General features: G+C 40.2%; 1 protein-coding gene across 2 annotated transcripts in view; it reads left to right on the top strand.

The window, feature by feature from the left end:
• The first annotated feature begins 9 nt into the window (after nucleotides 1-9).
• The window catches only part of ankrd13b (ankyrin repeat domain 13B), a 40960-nt gene continuing 17962 nt past the window's right edge, over nucleotides 10-23007 (top strand). Inside the window, exons 1-6 of one of the 2 annotated variants that reach the window (XM_067594161.1) lie at nucleotides 10-95; nucleotides 1288-1430; nucleotides 18013-18148; nucleotides 20333-20457; nucleotides 21431-21476; nucleotides 21966-22109. In XM_067594161.1, the coding sequence (XP_067450262.1) occupies nucleotides 1323-1430; nucleotides 18013-18148; nucleotides 20333-20457; nucleotides 21431-21476; nucleotides 21966-22109 (559 nt within the window). In that variant the 5' untranslated portion in view covers nucleotides 10-95; nucleotides 1288-1322. Of the gene's footprint in view, nucleotides 96-506; nucleotides 1431-18012; nucleotides 18149-20332; nucleotides 20458-21430; nucleotides 21477-21965; nucleotides 22110-23007 lie in introns of those variants that run through there. The other variant, XM_067594160.1, reaches the window with a different exon arrangement.

The following is a 23007-nucleotide window of genomic DNA, read 5'->3' on the forward strand; positions in this document are numbered from 1 at the left end:
CTGTCGGTTTCCGCACACACACATACCCAGCGTCCCTGCAGCCCACCTGGGGGCAGCAGGGAGGGGGCAAAAATAATCCTGTCATTCTTTGAAAGGTGAGATAGATTTCACAGACAGGTTAAAAATCAGACATTAAGAAAAGTCAACGCATCAATATGTTTTAATATTCACTGACCAAAATGTAACTGACATTTATAAACAGGATTAGTGGTCCTATAGTTGGCTAAAGGCCTACTATTACCTGCATTAAAAAGAGTATTCAATATTAATATTTATTGCAGATATTTAGCATGGTGACAATTTACAGGATACCCTTTAAATTAAACAGGCAAACAAAAAACATATGGGTGTCGTGTTCATTGCTGTTACCCTGCTGGAAAAAAAGTATATATCTTTAGATTTACTTATTTATCTATATTTATTTATTTGTTTTTTGAAGAAAATGCGCGTGGTTTTGGCTATCCTGTCTATTAATCTATTAATATAGGCTATTGATGGCCTATTATTTGTATTAAGTTATTATTAGTTAGAACAAATTTGTCTAATGAGAAAAAATGAAAGAGGAAAACCAAAAAAAAAAGAGAAAAAAAACAAGATTCAATCTATAGTGAAACGACAAAATATAATATTAAATAAACTAGAAAATGAATGTAACACAAAAGGTGTTATACTTAAAATTGATGAGTACTGCATGACACAGGATAAAACACTAAACTGAGATAAAAGTTATGCTTTAATGTAAGCGTTCATTTTTTTAAATTAATTTTATGAATTGCTTTCTGGTCTTTGGTGGTCAATAAATCAGTTATTTTACTTCTACAGTACATTGCTACTATATTATTCGCGCAGCTTCCTTTTCTAACATGTATGTATGATTTCTGCAGTTCTTTTTTTTTTATAAAGAATATATTTTATCACAACATCCCTCACAGCGGATTGGCTGAGTGTGCGCACATTTCATTGCAGCTTGTCAACGCATCTTTCTCAGTCACCACCGGATGGGAGGAGAGGAGGAGGATAGATGTGTTAGAGTAGGCAGAGGAGAAAGAGAGAAGGAGGCAAGAGGTGGAGGGACGGGTGGTAAAGAAATAAAGGTGTAGCCCAATCTACTGAGACAATCAAACGAATCCTTTTCACGGGGCTTTGCCGTTTATTCTAGGCTGAGCGAGTAGGGGAGTCATTCACTGTTTTTGACGCGTATACGCCTTTGGGCATCACCGCCGATAAAGGATGATAGGCTTGATTATATAGCGTAAATTACTGACAAAGTATCCCTACAATCCACAGTGAAGAAAGAGGAGGACGCAAACTATGAACCGAGGATGATTTCTGCAAAGAAAACTCCGGAGAAGAGTCGTTATCCTATCCACTATTTGGTGTGGCACAACAAACACCGACAGCTGGAGAAAGAGCTGGCAACGAACGAGCAGGTGAGACAGACAAGAGCGATCAAACACATCTCCCCTTACAGACACAGGCCTGGTTCTTTATTATTGGCGTGTGGGTCCATGCACCAGCCCCTGATGATGATTTAATAAGGTGGTGGTGTAAGTGCCATCCATGGAACACCTTATTCCAGACCTGCCAATAATTTGGAATAGCGCAGTTAATTGTTGTGTGTAGGGTGGAGGGGGACACTTGTAGACCATATCTTAAGACTTAAATGTGTACTCTAGCATTGTACATCTCTTTATCATTCGATTTCAAATTACATGGCATGACTTTACATGTCAGAGAAATACGTTATTAACTACAATGGGGCTCTAAAATATGCATACCCAGTTATTTTAATATGCATGGGAAGTTGTAACAGGAGTTTATTCCTGGGTAAATTACCAATGCAAATGACTGTATTTGCTGAGCCTGATGTTGCAGGATGTGTGTGTGTATTTATGTGTGTGTGTGTTTGTGTGTGTGTGTGTATGTCAGAGTCAGTGGTGCTTGATTCCTGTGTGTAAGCAGCATTATTGCGTGATCTACTCAAAACTAGGCTCTCCACCTTCCCACAAGCACCTTAACCATTTGTGAGTGGGTGAGACAATGCGGATACTGTAGCATGTGGGCGAACAGTTGCCAACCACCTCAGTAAATACAGTAATGGAAATCATTAAGATATTGTATTAGGTTTCTAGAGAAGATTTTTTTTTTGTCATATTCAAAAGCTTAGAAAATGATTTTCACCCACTGGTAAAATTGGTGTACTTCACCTAGTAGGATGGGGGACCAGAAAATATAAGAATTACACTATTGTGTGTGTATGTGTAAGAGAGAGAAAGGGACAGAGTGACTATGCAAGAGCATGCATGCATGTGAATTCAGTCATTTTTTTTGCAAATGTGCTGAAGCACTGTGTCATTATATAAGAGATGCTCTGCAGGTTTGCAACTAAACAGATCTGTGAGTGCATGCATCATGCAGCAGTTTCAAGACGCCACACTTCCACACACATGTGCGCACACTCGTCTACACACGTTTACACACATTTGCCTACACTTACACACCCTTATCTTCTTGTGGTTATACAAATTATTACCCAGGAAGCCTTGTCTGTCCACTAAAATGGTCAGCTAGTGCCCTAAAGGTAGTCATCAGATGGTCTACCACAATCCCTATAGCAACAGTAAGTGAGTGTGGTAGTGACATTTGTCATTCATTCATAATTATAACTTCTTTGTTGAGAAAAAAGTGATCACATATCTCAGTGAAGAAGCTCTAAAAACAGACTAACACCTCTGGTATTCAAGTCAACGTCAGAGGTTCAGTATTTCATAGAAAGGGGAATAGAAAATGATCCATGCGTGCTCTTGAGGCTGAAGAGGAGACAGCGAAACCTTTTCAAACCCTAACAGCAGTTTTCATACCCTGCTCTTCGTTGGTTCTTTGGTTTTAAAATTCATCACTAAATTTGTAGGCTCGATATAAAATCCTTACTTAAGTCTCACATGGATCCGTCTTTGGCCAGTAGCAGCAGCTCTAACGATGACAGTGTGGTCAGTTGGTCTATCGGTCTAACACTATGGTTCAGATTGAGATGTCTTGGCAACCACTGGATGGATTGCCATGAAATTTGGTACAGAGCAGACATTCATGGTTACCGGAGGATGAATCCTAATGACTTAAGCAATCCCTTGACTTTTCATCTAGTCCCAATTGCTAATCAAAATTTTTACCTGTCAAGTCAAGCCAATTTTATTTGTATAGCCTAATATCACATATCACAAACTTGCTTCGATGGGTTTTACAATCTGTACAGCAATACAACATCCTCTATCATTAGACCCCCTTAGTTGTCCAACTTTAGTTTGGATTCTTCTGAAACTAGTGACCAAATTCCCAACAACCTTTGCTGTATCTTGAGATGCTGATGCAGTGCGCACATCCTCAGTGTTTTATTGGACTGTTTTTGTCAATATGTTCTTGCAGCCAGACAAGCATAGTTACTGACAGAGTGTTCTAATTTTTTTGAAGTTCAAACTGAGCTTTGTCCCAGCAAATTTCCCCTAAATATCTTTCCAAACAGCAGCAGGTCTGAGGCAGCAATACCGGCTATATCCCTTATAGCCCTCTATATGAATTAAGCAAGATTGCAATTAATGTTGCCATGGAATTAAATAATATTTTGTACTAATACTGATACTAAGCTTCTTTTTGTGTGGAAAAAAATGCTTATGCTTTTTTAAAACTTTTTTGTTTAAAGTGCTTCTGCCTTCTATGGTAAACCCCACTTCTGGTTATTGGTCCTTTTTTGATGTTTGAGTTTGAGAAAATTCAACATGCATCCGCATTCACATGCTCATTAGTGTCTCTTTCCTCAGCCCCACCCAGTTATCCAAGAACAGGTTTGTGTCTCAGACAGTATAATGTCTGTATATATTTTTGGTATGTATAGCTGTATTGAGTGTGAGGCAACCTTGTATTTGATAAAGTGTTTTTTTCTAATCTTTCTGCCTAAGAACGACATTACTGTATGTATTTTGAGTAAGTATATCATCATTTTCAAAAGACACCAAAAGAACTATTCAAGAGAAAACATCCTCAATCCCTCTTTGACCCTTTGCTATGTTCCCCAGTAACAATATTAAAATATCTGATGTAAGTTACCCACATTAAAAAGGTTTTATTGTTCAATTTTCATAGCGCCTTGTTTTATGTTATCATATTGTACCCCAGCAGGTTTTGTAAGTACATCGTAACTTTAAAACAGACTGCAAGATATTGTATGCATTTATACCCAATTACACACCTTCTGTTTGTTACCCAGTGATGATATTACTATATCCTGTGAAATACAAAATTATTACCTCATTACTGCCTAACTTCTTGACATCTTCTCTTGTACATACTTTTGTGTACCAGTAGATACTGTATTTGTTTGGTTCTGTATTCTGTATGTAAGCAAAATTACATTGTAATTAATGAGCTACAATCATTAATTATTGACATGATATCTGTAAAATTTCTCTACACTGAAAAGTTCTTAAAGTGGAAGTTTTGGCTGTGTTTGTTTTACACAAATAGGGTCAATAATTACTCCTCACAAACCCACATTCATTCATTTTTCAGGAACCTTTGAATCTATAAATATTTTATGATACAAATTACATTACTCTTCTGCTGTTCATTTGAACCAGGAACCTTTATATTGTATCGTTGATCATTTTGAACTAAGTCAAACAGTCTGCCTTGTAGCAGGTCTTTTTCTATACTGCATGAGACAGAAAACTAATCTGTTGAATATCTCAACTGCTTGCTGATGAACTTCAGTAGATCAATATGATTAGTCATCCACATTATTTGCTTGTGCTGGATAAAAGCTTTTTTAATGTACTGTACATCTACAGGACATTTTCTACCATCATGGCAAATGTCCCGTCAATGTATTCTGTAATGTTGTTTTTCACAGTAGAAACCTTTTGAAACCTGAACACGGTGTGACCTTAAGTCTATGAAATTTTAATCTATGCTGAGCCATACCATCTATTTCTATGGATCCCCGGGCTTCTTGACTATTTTGGATTTCAACAAAATAGAGAAAGAAAAAGAGGGATGAAGGCAGAGAATAAAAGTTTTCTCCATTTTTCACCACAAACATTATTCCATGCTCTTTTCATGCCGGCTCCAGAAGCACTCTCCAAGACCCTAAACCTCGGTAATCAGCTGTCTCTGTTTGATGGCAGATCAGAGCGAGTTGTGAGAAGACAGGTAGTAAACTACAGCAGGAAACAAAAGCTTTACTTCTCTCCACTTTTGTTCCCCTCTCACTGTTGATGAACTTCTGCTCAGGCTCATCTAGAACTGTAAATATTCAAACTAGCTCAGTCCCTCTTGCTCTGCTGCTTGCTGTGTGTGTTTGTTTGTGGGTGTATGCACACACATCGTGGTTTGCATTTTTTTTTTTTTTTTGCATAGTCAAACATTTTACATCCTCTATGAATTTATATCAGCTACTAAACTAATATAATTACCATCACATCAGCATCAGATCCCTGAACTCATTAGACATACAGTTTATAATATGATGTATTAAACTGAGCCCTTAGTTTGTATGTGTGGTGCATCTTACAGCAAACTAGGACAACACACACACACACACACACCACTCCAACTCAACTGCAGTCAGTCACACACACATGAAGCACACATGCAGCATGTGATACTGATTGCACGACGTCAAGAAGCATTCTGGATGTCTGTGGCACTCCCATGGATCTGGTCGGTCCAACACATTTTGACAGCAGAGGGATTTTTTTAATAGCTGCAGGCAAGTTATGGAAGTTGAATGCTGCAGGAATTATTAACAACATTAACTTGTTAATTTAAATGTAAAATGTTAATCTGGCTACAGCTTCTAAAATGCCCACTCATGCAAAGCAGGGCACTAATATTATCACCCTGCCAAGAATGTCCAGGCCCTACTCCTGCCTGCTGGAATATCACAAGCATGAAAATCAAGGCCACCAGCCTACATTTCTCACCGACCTACTGTGACAATATCCAACTAGATATGGAAATACAGAAGAGCAGGTTAAGCAAGTCGGGGATTGTGATTGTGGTAATATTAATGCTGTTGAAAATGGATAAGATAAACCAGGTTTTGTGGTTTCATCGACCATATTCTTTTTTTTTTCCTTACATGTGTAGATTTTATCAATAGACATAAGCTGCACATGGCAAAACCTGGCATTGAGTCCTGTTTGTTGTCTATATACTGTATAAGGAAAGGTTTGTTGTCACTGTTGAAACATTACTTTGAACACTGAACATTATTCAGTCATTTTTTGATGATTGACATCTTGTATTGGCAGGTCCAAGTTGACTAAATCCAATCCATGCAGACCTTGACTTGTCTTGTACTGTTTATTTGAACAATAATAGGTTTTTCTCTGGTTGATGGATGACTGACAGCGAGATCCTACCCTCACTTGCGTGTACACATATACACTTTCACTTTTATAGAAACTGAAGACAGAGACAGATTCCTATTATGAGAAAACACCCATGCCAGAAAAGACGAAGGGGGCATAAAAGAGGAAGAAGAGACATGGAGAGACTACACACGATCCCTGTTGCAACAATATATTATTAAAATACAGTGCATTGTGATAGTTCCTATGATATCACATGATGGGCATTAGGATATCACATTATGGCCATGCTGTTGCAGACCAAATAACAAAGGCAGCATTGTGCAGTTATTGCATGGTCTCTGATGAGTTAGGTTCCCACTCAGCTGTGGAGGAACAGTGTATTATCACTGACCTCTGTAAATAAAGGTAATCCACAGCCGTCTCCATATCAGAGCTTTTAAAACCCACCCGGCCTTTGGTGAAATGATGAGACTCATTTAATTTCACTGTGTGCATGCATCAAATATCCGGCACTGCTCCTGATCACATTCTTATTTCCTTGCAGCACTTGCAACAATGCAATGAATGGCAGGTTGATGTGTGGCTACATTGAAAGTTTGCTATCCAACACGTATGGTATGGGAATGTGAAACTATATGTATGTGTGAGTGAGTGAGTGAGTGAGTGAGAGGAGCAGAAATGCTGCCACAGCAAGCTACAGTGGAATAATTGGTACATTGGATATCATTGTTGCGATGCAAAGCCACAGAGAGGAAAGTGAACATAGTAACAGGAGGAGTGGTTGAGTAAATGCCAGAGACACACAGCTGACCACAGAGAGAAAGGGAAAGAAAGAGATGGACCAGTAAAATAGGAAGAATAACGAGCAGAGGGGGATAAAAGAAGGGATGATAGGTTTTTGGGGTTTTTTTTTTTGCTGTGCTCGCCAGTCATGAAATAAGGTGGATGCTAAGGAGGAGGCTGACAAAGAGGTAGGAGGTGGTGAAACAGCATAAGGAAGAGGACAATATTGACGGACTGAGTCAGGGAGTGGAGGCAGGTGATGAAGAGAGTGAAAACAAAGAGGAGAAGAGAGTAGAGGAGAGGAGGAAAATAATGACAGTCTTTGACCATGAACAGAGTCTGTCTGGGTTGCACACAGACATAAAAGCGCAGCGTGATTGAAAAAGAACAGGGCCGTGTAAAGAGTGATGGTCTATCTCAAGACAAAGGCAGGAAATGACATCGAGATCTCTGTTCTCTTCCTCCGTCGCTGTTTCTCGTCTGTGTCTCTCTGACCCTGGCTCTCTCTTTCTCTCGGCGCATGGTTTCATTATGACGCCCCCGGTAAGGTGCTAATGGTAAATCAGCATTGTAAAATCTTAAGCTGGGTTGCTTGGTTGCTGGCTTTAGGGAACAGAGCCATAAATAAGGGTTCGCAAGTTCATTTCCTTCACTCTAGGCCTGCATCTTTATGCCAGCCATCTGCTATCTGCTTACTCAGACTAAGCACCTGTCTACTTCAAGCCTCTTCTCTTCTCTTAGCCTTGTTCCTTGTTCTCCTTGTCTCCACTAATCACATCCATCCACTGTAACATTTTCCTTATCCTCTCCCCCTGGTGCCATCCATCCATCCAACCCCACCCTCACCCCTCTTACTTGTAATGAAACCCAAGTCCTAATTTGAGCATATAGCAAAGCCACAAAGAGATGCCATGAAGGCTTGGTTGGGATCTAGTTAAGTTGCTGAAAGCTTTTAACACAGGGAGATAATGAGACTTGTGTAGATTGACGGTAAATGGTAGAGGAAAAGGGGAATTGGTAATGAAATAAAGGAGAAAGGAATTTGTTTGCAAGATAAAGAAAAATGCAAGTAAAGATCCATTGAACAGACATCCAGTAGGGATAACATGTCTGTGGCACTTCTCTTCAATTCCCGCATCACTGATCCAGTACAAATCACTTGTAGAATTGGCATCCTCCCATCTGAATGTTTCAGCCACCATGTTTGGTGGTTTTATGCACTGTTTTATTAATCTTTCATGTGGTTTTGTGGGCCAGCCAGTTTCTCACAAGAGGCCATCATCGCCCAGGCTGTGCTCAGCACAGGTGCAGGTGTCCTGACCTCATCTGGGAACATTGTCAAAACTTGGAGCAGCTCCTGAACCCTGTGATTATTCCTCTCATGCAAGAGTCTGGCGAGGCATATATCATTACTCGGGTAGAGGTTAATGTGTTAGTAAAGTTCCAGTGAAGTTCAACAGTTGATTATGGCGCAGCACCAAGGATGAACTATTGTGTTGTTGTGGTTAATGACCCGTTTAAATGTTGTGGGAAGAGTTTCTAATGGGTTCAGAGTTTCAAAAAGGTTGCCCATCAGTTTAAACTATCAGGAAATCATACTGCTAAGCCACCCTGGAAAAAGTCTATGCAGTTTACGGAAAATAAAACTGTCTCGAAGGAACAATGCAGCTTTCCAGCTTTGGAGCAGTGGATCAATTTTTTATCTTCATACAGATTATCAAAAAGATCTTGAGCTTGTCAATTTAATTTACATGTGTTATGTATAGCTTGAAAAAACAGCTGGTCTTTACGGATAAGGCTGGTGATTTTCTATATTTTTCTTATTGTCAACAAATCTCATGTGCAGAGCCAAACCAACAATGGACTCATCCTACTTGCAAGTATTGTGCATGTATCCAAAGCCTGATATATCATATTCCTCTGTGCAATAAACCGTTATTATTGTCCAAAAGCTATTAAAACTTGTCAATGAGCGACACCACTACGCTGGGTGACATGTTCCTTCACCACAAAGAGTTTTGGGCACATTAGTTAATTTAGAAATGGCTCCAAAGACTAATAACAGCAGTAGTAATATGTAAGGCAGACACCACTGCACATGCACGGGAACGTGGTTCTGCTTAGAGATTCACTAGCTTGTCGTGCTACATATCAAAGCCTCTTGACTTTGTACCAAAGTTCTTTGAGAAATTTACAATGTAGTACAAAGTCAAGAGGTTGTCATATTTAGCACAAGGAACATGTCACCCAGTGCAGCAGTGAAGCTCATTGAAATGTTTTTAATAGTTTTTGAACAACAATGGAAGTCTATGGCACAGACGAATATGAAGTATAAGACTTTGGATACACACACAATACTTGTAACTTAATCAGTTCACTGTTGGTTTTGGTTGACCAGTTGACAAGAAGGAAAACATAGAAAATCAACAGCCTTATCCTTTAATCCTGTTTTGTAGTATTTGTAATAGTCTTTTCTTGTGTTTTGAATAATAATTTGGGAAAAACCTTGGGGGCAAACAAGATTTTCAGATTTCAATTCCATACAACCGTGTTAAAAAATATAGTTTTTATGGATTATAGCAGCCTGTGGTGGTGGATTCAGATCTTTGTACTATAGTGTACACTGTTTTAACTAGTCTATGTGTTTAATACTTCAATATGCTGACATTTCTAAATGAATTTCAAGGTGAAACGTTCACTATGCTGCCACCACCAATTTCAGCATTAAAAAGGGACTTCTCCAGTACAAGTCCAATTACACATAAATAAAGACACACAGATAAACCATTTAAAATATGATATTCCTTTAATTTGACCTGCCCATTGTGGGGCAGTGAAATACTAAATGGCTCTGAGAAAATGACCCTCTGGTTTCATTATCAGCTCCAGCTCAGCACTACCATCTCTTGCCAGATCACTGGGTTCACCTGAAATTGCTACATAATTCACATCCTCTCTCTCTCTCACACACACACGCGCGCGCACACACACACACACACAACTCACAAGAAAGAAAGTGACAGCTGTGTTGTTTCAGTCCAATAGGCTGCATTATGTGATTATGCTCTTTTATAGCGTATGCACTGTCTGTCTCATTCAAACAAAAGATTTGCTCTCTCCATCTGTGAGTGTGCCTGCATCTTTGTGAGTGTGAGGAGTAAAGAGGAAGTGCTGGCTCTCTGCTCTATGCATCGCTCTCGGCCTGCATGCATGTCTTCCCTGGTGTTATGGTGAGGTCTGTCAGCTCACTGCAACAAACAGGTGTCAGCACCTTCAGATAAACATCAGAGAAACTCTCTCTTTGCTTCTGTTGCTTCTGACAGGTCCATCAGCATCCCACCCTTTTGCGCTTTTCTCTATCTCTGTCTCTGTGTCTGCCTGCCTATCTCGGGGATGACAGCAAACAGACGAAGTGCACCGAAACAGAGAAAAAATTAAATATTCTGCAATGTAGGTCAGCGTACATTTGGTCTTATTTCCACTGCTCAAATTCATTCACAGCCTTTTTAATGCACCTGCAAGTAAATCTTGGCTGCATGAAGACGAGTGTGAGACACTGTGAGAGGTTTTGTTATTCTTCGGTGAGGTTATCGTCACCGCTCACTCTGCTCACTCTATCATCTGTGACGCAGGTTTTGTGCTGTCCTTTTATTTCTGAAGCGGTGTCACACTGAAAATGGATCAGGGTTTCATGGCAGTCTAGCGTTTGTCAAAGTCTCCTCTGGATGGAGAGTCACAGAGGCGAGAAGGGAGGCAGGGGGGAGGAAAAGTTATTTTTATTCTCCTCCCTCCCATCGCTACCCTCTGCTCCTGTGCGCCCTGTGCACAAACATTTTGGGAAAGCTGCTGTATGTGTATATGCGCAATTTTGTGCGTGTGCGTGCGCGGTGTTTGCATGAAAGATTGATGTTGGCCTAAGTACCTGCCAAGCTGCATCAGGCCAGGCACACACTGAGCAAGGGAGAGAGAGAGAGAGAGGGGGGGAGAGAAAGACGAGGGAGAGAGAAAGAGCAGATGCCACAGATAGAGATGCCTATCAATAATGCAACCTCCACTGAGCTCACTATTGAGGGAGGGCGAGATGAGAAAGAACGAATGAAAACAGAGGAAGGGAAGGAGGGAGGAGAGGATCACTAGGAAAGAGTGTGATTATAAGGCATAGATATGGGTTAAGGAGAGACAGAATGGAGACAGAGGAGGAGAGTGAATGCGGCAAAGGAATAAATTGTTCGGGTGACGAAGAAAAGCAAAGTAGAGCAAGGACAGAGATACAGATCTGTAAGAAAAAGTTTCTACAAAACAGCAGCGGAGGCGTTAAATAGGTTTTACAGCAGAAATAGAGGTAGAAGGCATTTAAGGATGAAAAGAGGACAAATTGAAGGGAAATGTGAACAGTGTGCTTCTATTAAGTTAAAATTGTATGCAAACACATGCAGAGCTGCCAGCGAGCGAAAAAGAAAAGAATTCTCGCATCTCATTATAAATGCAAAGTTTCCTTCTTATAACTATTTATATGTCATCACCATAATGAGAACATTTCTTCTTGTAATGGAACAGTTTGACATGACGCTGTTATTGTGATCCATTTTTATAAGGAGAACAAGATCTCGGCAACTACAGTGAAGGAAGAATGCAACATTATAACATCATTTTCTGTCTCTGGTTGAAAAAGCGAGTAGACAAAATGCTTTGTAGTGTCTGCATACTAATGACGATCTCATCTGTATTCCTTAGCACAAGCTAAAGGTTAGAAGCTCGCTCTAAAAGGAAGTAAGACTTGATTAGTTCATTCAAATGGCCACACATCGCCTTTTCTGCAGTAGCAGCAACACCACTTTTCTCTTTTCAATTCCTTGTCTGATTATGTTTTATATTTGAATTATATATTGCATTATGACTGGTCAACAAAGCATCAGTATCATTAACCATTTGTAAAACGTAGAAAGTAGAAAGTAATAAAAAAAACATACAAATGCATGGTTATTAAAATGTGATATATGTCTTGTTTTAGCGACAAAAATGTAAAATAAATACATACATAAATCTTATAGCAGTGGATAGACACCTGCAGAAATCTTTCATGACATGCTCAATGGTGTTTTTTATCAGCATGGACCTGATTTGTGTTTAATTTACTTGCTGTGTAGTAAATATTAGAAACACTCTCCGGCTATCTATATGTTATCCATCTTTTCTGTCTTTTTTAATGCCTTAAATGATTTCTCAGCCAGTGTGAGATGTAACAGAAAACACACTTCATCTAGCCATGTGCCACACCCTTCATTACGGGCTGGATGTGACCAGAATATGCCCTCCGTGGTGATATCATTGTTGAGTGAAGAGAGAGCCAAGAGACGAGCGGGGATGACATAATGTCCCTACTGTAACTACCGAACCACACAAACGACCAACGAGAATGGCCTCTATGTGTGTGTGTGTGTGTGTGTGTGTGGGTGAGAGAGAGAGAAAGAGAGAGAGTACATGACCCATTAGTTGCAAACAACTCTTTTCTCCAGAGAGTTCCTGTTTTGTTAACGGGGGAGGGGAATCTTCTTCATCATCATTTAGTTCCCAGTTTATGTGTGTGTGTGTGTGTGAGAGAGTATGTGTGTGCAAAAAAAAAAAAAAAAAGTTGTGTTGTGAAAGTGTTTTTCAACTGAACATTGTTCACGTGTGAATGAGTAAGTATGTCAGTATGTCTGCAGGTCAGTGTGTGTAGTGGTGGGAGGACATTAGCCCTAAAGTGGCCTTAAGTGGTGCTCTTGTGTTTATGTGAGTGTGTGTGAAAAAGGTGTCTGCCACTGATGGTGGTGTGTTTCTGTTAACTGCACTGCAATGCAAACTGAATAGCTTAGCATGTTGCTTTGTGTCACCACTGCTTTCTCACTCCTCTTTAAGCCTCCTCTTGAATTCTGTCTTGTAAATACTCTTTTTGAAATTAAACTGTAGCTGCTCGCTATGCGCTCTACTAACTCTGACTGCTGTCTGTCACCACATTCAATTTCTCCCTGTCCAGGCTACTTTTGATGCAAATTGGACCAAATGAACCACATCGAATCATTAAGGCTACTGTTTGAGAACGTTGCTGTTTTCTGACAGCACTCAAAGGTGTTATCACAATAAATTTCTCACATACTTGTGTTGATTTTAAAATTCGACAAGGGGTAGGTGCTGGTTACCAATGATGAAGGAGAGCTGATGGTGGAGAGGTTGCTCGATGAAGATATCAAACCATGCCTGTTTTGCCTTTGAGCAAGGCGCTAAAGCCCCTGAACTGACAGTGAAGGTGCTACTTGAGAAAAGAATATCTGTGTGGCAGCAGGTTCTGAGTTTGAATGAGGTCAAAAATAGCAATCAATAACATTTCAGGCTTTAATCTGGCATCCTTGCTTAATGCATGTCGTAAATAATACTGCATGCCTGGAAGTATAATGCATCACAGAGAAGTGCAAGGTAAGGAGGAAAAAAAAAGTAAGGAGGGAAAAATATAAACCAAGAAGACAGGTGAAATATATTCTCCCATTCTTTCTTTTTTAATTATGACTTTTAGCCAGACAGCAGCTACATCAGGTGTAGCTGGGAAGAGGGAAGCAGCTACAGAAGCTAACAGCTCAGTGGATTGGTCGATAGTCTTCCTGTCATCCTGTGTTATATATTGTACACACTGTTTTCTGGCAGCATCCTGTACTCTCACCGACCTGTCTTCTCCTACATCCTCCCTCTCCTCTGTGATCACCCCGCTGCCATCCTTTCTTGACTTTCCCTCCCTATCTTTCTGTTTCCTACCACCTTACCACATGTTTCTGTTCATCCCTCTTTCACCCGTCCCTTCCCTTGTGTCTGTAAGCTGCATTTCCACCCTCAGCTCTTGTATATAGAGTAATTTAAATCGAGTACAGCTGGAAAAATAAGCCTAAACTGAAAATCACCAACATTGCATGCAGCCACTTGAAGGGGGGAGCGATGGATGAAAGGACAGCTGTGAGACAGTACAACTGCTGTAAACAGAAAAGAAATTAAAGAAAAGTCAAGTAGCTCTTTTTTTCCATTAGCCCTGTTGCAGTCTCTCTGTTTCTCTCCCTTAAATGTCCTAACAACAATATGTGGGGCGTTTCTCTCCAAAATACCATTTAAATTATGGGTGGAAATGTTTTCCAAGACTTGCTATTGATACTGAGTGGTGAGTTACACTTGCTCACATGTCTCTTTCTCTTCCGCATGTTGTTTAAATGATGTAAGCCTTAGTTTGGACTTTGAAATCCTTCCTGTGACTTTAGCTCTCCACATTTATGCTGCCTAAGCACATGTTGTCAGCAGTGTCACTGTGGTGCACACACACAAACACAAACACACAGAGCACTGAAAGTGGCTGTATTTGCATGTTATACCTGGGCTCCTTTCGTTGTCCGGCTCACTCAAACAAAGCTGACTGCTCTTTTGCTTCCCTCGCGTTGCTATGACACCCCCTCCCTCTATTCCCCAGTCTCCACAGCTCCAGAGGGACTCCCTCCTGTTGTTGTCTCCTTCAGTTCCCTTCTCTGCCTCCCTCTCTCTTCGCTCTCTTTTGCCTTCTGTTCTCCTTCCTCACCCCTCCCCATATCTATGTTTGCCATAGCCATCGCTTGCAACAGCAATCCATCGCTCTTTTCTGTTTCTTTTTTTTTTCCCCCCCGTCTTTGCCTGTCTCACATGTTGCTGACAGGCAGTTCCTTACAATTGATATGCACATTTTTCATGTCTGTTTACAGTTTGTGTCTCTTACTCTGTCCCAGGGTTACTTTAGAAGGAGCTGAGGAGAAGAGAAAGCTGCTGAGTGGATAGTTAGAGATCATACACAGATAATACACCCATTAACACACTGAAACCATGCTATCATGCTCTTCTATTGAATTAGGCTTTACTAGAAGTCAATCCAATACATATTTAAATATTTTAATGTGTTATTTTCATTGCGTATGTGAGCATTTGTGTGTGTATCTTAGTGTCTGTGTTTGCATCCATACCCTTGTCTATGTTTGTCTGTATCCCATGCAGTTTTCCTCATTTCCCTTGCAAATAATTGAAACAGAAGGCTGCAGTAACTGATTGATAGTGTAACTGCTGGGTCTGTCTGTCTCTGCTCACAATGTGTGTTTCCTGGAGTGTAACAGTTAACCTGTGTTGGACACTGGCTGCCAGTTATTTTTATTATTATATTCCTAGCCCAATAAACATTTACGACACCTTCCTCATATCAAGTTTTTTGTTTGGTCTATTCTCAGTTGCGTAAAATCTTTAAAACATTCCTCTCCCCATAAACTGCTTTGATTTAAAGATGTATGTGGACCAATAAGGACTCATACTTGCTCAGCTATATTTCTGATACATTGTACATAGTAATATTATGAACACACTATAAAGAACAACTGAGGCACTGAGGACAATATTCTCCACATTTATATTCCTCGAAAGAATTTTCCATAGCTTCCCCAAAGTCTTAAAGTGCTGATTCTGAGTCACGCTACACTCATCTCTGAGAGTAATCCTTAATTAGAATTCAAGCCTGCAACGGATTGACAGAACTGACCTTGGATCAGCCCAGGCCTGGGATAATGGTTGCCGTCAGCAGCACTGTTTAATTGTATGGCAGAACCGAGATCAGTGTAGAATAAGTTGCTGATTTTTGGAGCGCACTGCAGACAGAAGCAACATCAAAACAGTGGTGCATAGGACGGCCTGGGCCCTGAGGAATGGACAGAGAGAGGGATGGGCCGTTTCGCACACAGCAATACAGCTAGTGGTTGATTAAATTAAATGAATTGCGTGGAGACTTGACATCTCATCAAGTGTACAAGCACCAGCTCGTGTTGTAATAAACAAATTGTTGCTATTGTAACAGACGAGTCTTGCTGATCAGTAATGACGTCACCCTGTCTATGCTGTAGAAACTGCGACAATACTTTCCAACATTGGCTCACTACTTATTCCCATGACTAAACATATCAAAATCAGATGATATGTGAGATGATATATGTTATTATATATGAGATGTGTTTTTTTTTCCTTTCACCTATCCATGACGTATGCCTACAGGCGTTCTGATTCATTATGACAAAGGCAAAATCCTTGTGCCCTGGAAAATCGTGCATCCTTTAAAGATTAGTTTTGGTAAGTGCACTCATTTGACTTCTTGTCGAGAGTCTGTCTATTAAAGTCCAGATGACAGTCGGGACATAATGTTGTGAGGAATTTGATTTGAATGTTGAAAAGTGGGCGTGTCATAACAAACAAACAAACAAACAAGGAGAATTACAGTGATTCAGAGTTGGATGCTAGCCTCCATTCAATCGTAGAGGACTACTCGCCTCCTTCAACACATTCATCCTCCTGGTTACCGTAGCAGGCAGACGTACCCCTCGATCTGTGCCGCTAAAAGTTGAAGATTGATTTATGGGTGGATGTCATGATATTATTGGTTGAAATTGGTCGGTTCAAGCCTACATAAGCATATGTCATATTTTGTTTTACAGGAAGAAAACATGATTGGATTTTTATATAAAAATACAAAGACATTGATTTTTTTTTCTATATATTGTTAAGTAGGTGCACAATATGACCGAGGATGTGATCTAAAAGGGTTAAAAAGGCATTTTCCATTTCATCTCCACTTTAAATATGAAACTATAGCCAGGAAACAGTTAGCTTAGCTTAGCATAAAGACTGGAAGCAGGGGGAAATCAAGCCTGGCTCTGTCTGAAGATAAAAAAACCCCAAAAACCTATCAGCACCTATAAAGCACAGATTAACTATGTAACTATATAACTATGCAAAGCATAAAAATAACATCATTTTATGGGATGTTATAGCTGGAAGTCACTGTGTGTGGCCAACAATTAACACCTGCTAATCAACATATTTTAGAGGTGCTGGTAATGGACTTTTTAAACTTTGGACAGAGCTAGGCTAGCTATTTCCTCCTGATTCCAGTCTTTATGCTAAGCTAAGCTAATAGCCTACTGGCTCTAGCTACATATTTAGCATACAGCCATCTACTCATCTAACATTGGGCAGGAAAGCAAATACGTGTTTCCACAACATGTCAAACTATTTCTTTGCAGACTTGAAAAAGCATGAAGCAGGCCACAAAATTAGATACACACAATTTTTCATGGCCTGGCATTGAACAATAACCCCTTTTGTTCTTTTATTTGTTTGGCTTAAATATGCACCCAATGTTCTGTAGAAAAAACAAATACTATTGGTCTGAAAGAGGCTCCATAATAAACTGTATGTAATAAGTATTTTGCTCAGTGTCATGACAAACTGAGATGAGTGCTGCTTATTTACTTTACCTGTTCACATTCTTGGCCAGGATTCAAACTGGCAAACCTTTAAGCTGAAAGTTGCATCTTTTGAAGAATAGCGGACAGAAGGCTGCTTAAAAGCTTTAGGTGGGTGTGGAGGCCTGGTTAAAACAGTAGCTAATCCCAGTCCATCCAGCCCAGAAAATAAGTGGGATGCTGCAGGAGTGTAGCACGTTGGAGTGCTGACAGATCAATTAGCACCTGTCACTGTCTCTCTTTCCATCTCTCTGTCGTCATCGTCACGCTTGTGTCTCTATTATATTTGTCTGTTTCTTCTTACCACTCTGTCTGAGCTAGAAGAGCACTACAATGATATGAAATTAACCCCAATTTCCTCTCCTCCTACTTTATCTCTCTGTGTCTGCTTTCCTCTTTTCCTCTACTCCACCCCTCTCTTATTTTCTTTCCCTCCATTTCCTTAATCTCTGCTTCTCTCTCTTTCTGTCCATTTATTTCCCTCTCTTTTCTATTCTTTCTCTTCTCCCTCTTGTCCTCCTCTCCCCCCTTCTTACATCCAGACTGATTTAGAGTCTCTGGACCCTCGTGGCCGGACTCCTCTCCACCTGGCTGTCACGCTGGGCCACCTGGACTGTGCCAGGGTCCTGCTGCAGCATGGAGCTGACGTTAGCAAGGAGAACCGCAATGGATGGACCGGTGAGTGTGTGTGTGTGTTGGGGGGCAGGGCACTGAGCTTATTTGTGTGTTAGTAAAACACAGTGTGCAGTGTACACGATGTATTATTGGGTGCTGTGTAGGGGTTGTACTTTGTTTCAAGATAAAGGTGCTATGAGCAGCATTTTATACAATAATATATAGTTGTTATATTAATTATGACACTCTGGTATAATTATAGTAAACAATGAGACCACGGTGGAGATGATTGGTAGTTTCTATCTCACACCAGTGGTTAATGTGGGTACTCAAAATTATGACCACACTTCCAAGATACCCTTTTGCTTTCTTTGGAAGAATACGTTATGGATTTTTACTCCTCATAGTATTTATCATTGCTAGAAACTGGCAAAGCTTTTGTTCTAATTGCACTAGTAGAACAGTGCCATCCTCCCTTTGTATGTGCTGTACAGAAATGCACACAATCTCAATAACTCTCGCAGTCCTGATGGTCTTTTTTTATTTATGGTAACTAACATTGTATAAGTGTGAAAATGATTTATGGGTAACACAAATCATAAGTTATGACATCATAAAACATAAATCAAAAAATCAGGAACTAACTGATAACTGATGAACCAATAAGTAACAAGTAGTTCCTGAAAAACTAGTTCATGATTTGTTCTTTACTCATTCCTCCAGTACCTTTACTGTACAATGTTACCATTTATTGATGTTAAAATGCTACTTGCAGCACCTTTAATGTCAATAAATAAGTTTTTCAAAGGGAGATAGTCTGATCATAAAGACACACTGGATATGTAAAAAACAATTGTCTGACACTGCCTCCCCCATTTCTTGCTTGCTGTTGTAGGCATGTCAATCTGGGAGCTGTATATTTAATCAATAAGCAATCATTAGGAAGCATTGTATAAATGAGGAACATCTCCTTGTAATGCACTGTGCCCTGTTGGTCTTAACACTGACTTAATGGATGTGGACCATGTGAATAATAAACATGTGTTGATGACTGATTTTTTGTCACCCACAGCAGTGACAAGCATTCAGACTAACAACCTACATGTGAATGAGAGAAACCTTTGACAAGGTTTTTAATTACTGTATGTACAAAGGAGGCAGTTTCTGCCATTCTTGCATGTTTGCACATCAAAAGAGCTTAATGCCATATATAGCCGTAGTCATCTGCCATAAACCAGTGAAAAAACAAATCACAAATGGCCTGAAAATGCAGTGATTTTGGAGGTGGCCTCCTTGGTTACAATAACAAAACTCCAGTAATTTATAATATATGATATGTTATACACTGTACTTGCAAAATGGCGTTCAATAAAATTTTCACATTTCCAACTGGCACTATTTTACAATGGCAGCGGACAGTTTTGGCCTCTTGATGAATAATTCTGATTGGTTTAGAAAATACAAACCAATCACAACACTCAAACACTCTCCGTTACCACGTCTTTCACAGAGCGACAGGCGGCTACTGCCAGACATCTCTACTCTGCTGACACAAATGTAGTGTGGAGATATGTCTTGCAATGGGAGAGTAATGGAGTGTGAAATCAATTATTTTTTTAACCTTGAAATTATATTGGCTGATGTAACACCCTTTACTCCAGTGAGTATTGTCCATATCCCACCTTCATCGTTAGATTTTTGGGGGTTTTTTGCGGTTGTTCCCTTTTTGATTGTGTAACGCTGCACGTAAATGGATTCTTGATGACGATGGATTAATTGCTATAAAAGTGAAACCTTTTGTTCTTCTTTCTGTGTTGCGTCTGTGTTTGTAGAGTATCATAAAGTAATCTTTTGTGTATCTTAATCTGATTACTGTGTCTATAAATGCACTCACTGGTTTTGTTATCACATTATAAGAATCCAACTACATGTTGATTGTTTCAACTGCGTGTGTATATGTGTGTGTGTGTTAGCCTTTATTCAGATGTCTGCTTATAAAGAGAGAGAAAGGAAATTGTTCTATAATTGTTCCAAGTGTAGAACAGCCTGTAAGATTAACAGCAAAGTGGCGGTCTGATGAATGATGGGCGAGCTGCAGTAATTGGTCCTACCAGCTTTTCCTTCGGCCTACTTCAGTTTCGGCAATTCTCACTGACCCCTGAAATTGTTCATGTACATAAATTTTAGATGAGGCCTGAGTGATTGGCTCTGTTTTACTCTCTCTGTCTCTCTCTCTCTCTCACTCAGTTCTTCAGGAGGCGGTGAGTACCAGAGATCCAGAATTGGTGCGTCTAGTGCTTCGTTACCGTGACTACCAGAGGACTGCCAAGAGACTGGCGGGCATCCCCATCCTTCTGGAGCGACTGCGCCAAGTGGGATTTCACACAAACACTTTCATGCACACATGGAAAAAGAAACACTCTCATGACCGCACACACACACACACACACACACACACACACACACACACACACACACACACATGAACACAAACAAAATTACATACATGAAACAAAACTACAAAGGCAGAGTTGCATTCATTTGAAATGTAGATTCATCTTTGTAATATTTACATTTTTGTTTTCTAAGGGAAAATATTCTTGGTTTTGTTTGAAGGTATTAATAACTTTGTTTACTATTTGACAAGGGAGATACACTCGCAGGGATGGGTCTCTGTGTAGCAAAACCCTCTGCCTCTAGGTAATTTGAGTCATTGCTATTCCCTTGAGCACCGTAGCAGTGATGGAAAAGCAGCCTGTAGAGAAAGTTGACTCTTATAATCCTGACAGGAAAGTGTGGAGGTGCAGCAGATCGTTTTGAAGATGCTGCAGCGGTAGAGCTGCAGAGAACAGTAGCAGAGGTGCAGAAAACTGCCTTCACACAGTCTGTCTTCCTGTGTATCTCCTCCAGCTGGCTCCCTGATACAAATACACACTAACACACATTCACACACACACACACGCACACTAACACATTCATACGGTAGACACAACACCCTCACACTTTGAAAATGACAATGAGTACTCGTACATCTCACCCACATCATTCTCCATCTATCCCTCCATCCATCAGTTCTATAATTAACTTACACACACATACACACACACACACACAAACACACAACCACTTCTCCATGCCAGTCCCACCATCTTTGGCACAGACAGTGAAGCAGCATCACTGCATTCTCCCCATTTTTCTTTCCCTCCACTTTGCTATTCTCCTCTCTGTTTCTATCCATCTTTAAATTCATCACTCTCTCTCTCTCTCTCTCTCTTCATCCCACTCTCTCTCTTTCTTTATGTACCTCACTCTCTCATTTGTCCTCGCTCTCTTCTCTCTGTCCAGGCCCAGGATTTCTATGTGGAGATGAAATGGGAGTTTACCAGCTGGGGTGAGTCCAGTTCTCTGTGTGTCACTCCAGTCAGTAAAGCAGTCCAGTAGCAACCAGTCAGAATTAATCATGTTCATCATGTTAACATCTCCCTCTGGGGATGAAGAGGCCTGTTTCTTCCTGTTGTACTGGACACTGATTCTCATGCACTTCCTGGCCTTGGTTTTGGAATTAAATAGCATGTGCTATTTATATCAAGTGATTTACAAAACCACAAGTGGATGTACTTCCACTGTGTATGATTTATAAAAGTTGAGACTATTGTATGTTTATTTTTATACAGAATATTATTGTTGTTACATGTCTGTTCTGAAAGCTATTGTTGGACTTATCAGGGAACAGAGCCAAAGTACTTCTAGCATGAACTAAATAAAAACACCAGAAGGATGATTGACGTTCACTGCATTAGAAATTACAGGAAATTGGGGAAATTACAGTGTTTCTGTCTAACTTATTATGATTTAAAAGTACATCTATGTTTGTCCTCAGTGCCCCTGGTGTCTCGTATCTGCCCCAGTGACACCTACAGAGTCTGGAAGAGTGGTCAGTGTCTCCGCGTTGACACCACCCTGATGGGTTTTGAACAGATGACCTGGCAGAGAGGAAACCGAAGCTTCATTTTCAGGGGACAAGGTCAGAAGTCCAGCTCCAACTCCAACAAACTCCATTTGCAGTCTTAATGCCAAGTTAAGCTAACCATTTTTTGGCTGTAGCTTCATTTATAGCGCACAGCGAACATGAAAGTTGTATCGATTAACTTCTCTAACTCAAAGCAAATAAGTATTTTCCCAAATTGTTGAACCATTCCTTTAAGATATGTGATCAGATTGCGCAATGGCTTGTGAATGTACAGTGAGCATGTGTTTGTCACACTTGTCTCCTTTCCTTTTTGCTTCCTTTCTTTCATCCATCCGACTGTCCTTCCTCTATTCCTTCATCTTCCTCTGTGTCTCCTGGTTTTCCATTCACATTTGCATTCAGTCCAATAAAACAGCGGTGAAATATTGAGCAGAAAGATCACAGGCTATAAACAGTGCCTGCATGTGATGCTGCCGTTATTATTTTGGTAGTGTAATGTTTTACAAAATGAGGTGATGGAGCACCATCTGTAAGACATCACTGTTTCCCCTGGCTGATTGTGTAAATTCACAGGTCCAAGATGAATTTCTAGAAACACATTCTTGTATTTATCAGTCGCACTTGCTTCAAGTAAATGTTGAGAGGAAGAAAATTCACAGAGACAGGTGCAGGTGTGACCACGCTTTACTTTCGAGGATGATCCTTTCTCTTTCCACCTACCTCTTTCTAGCCGCGCTGCACAGCACTTTCCACTGGCTCCTCTCTGTGTTATTTCATCCAGTTCTTTTATTTTTATCTTTCTTGCTCTCACCACCTTGAATTATTCCCCTTCTTCTGACCTTTTCCTGGACTCTTTTTGAGTCTCTGCATAATGTCCTCCTTCTCTGTGTTTCTTTCTTCTGGGCATGCCTGCCTGGATCTTTAATTTGCTATTTCCTTTTCTCTGTCTATC

Source organism: Thunnus thynnus, chromosome 7 (genome assembly GCF_963924715.1).
Source record: "Thunnus thynnus chromosome 7, fThuThy2.1, whole genome shotgun sequence".
NCBI classification, from domain to species: Eukaryota; Metazoa; Chordata; class Actinopteri; order Scombriformes; family Scombridae; genus Thunnus; species Thunnus thynnus.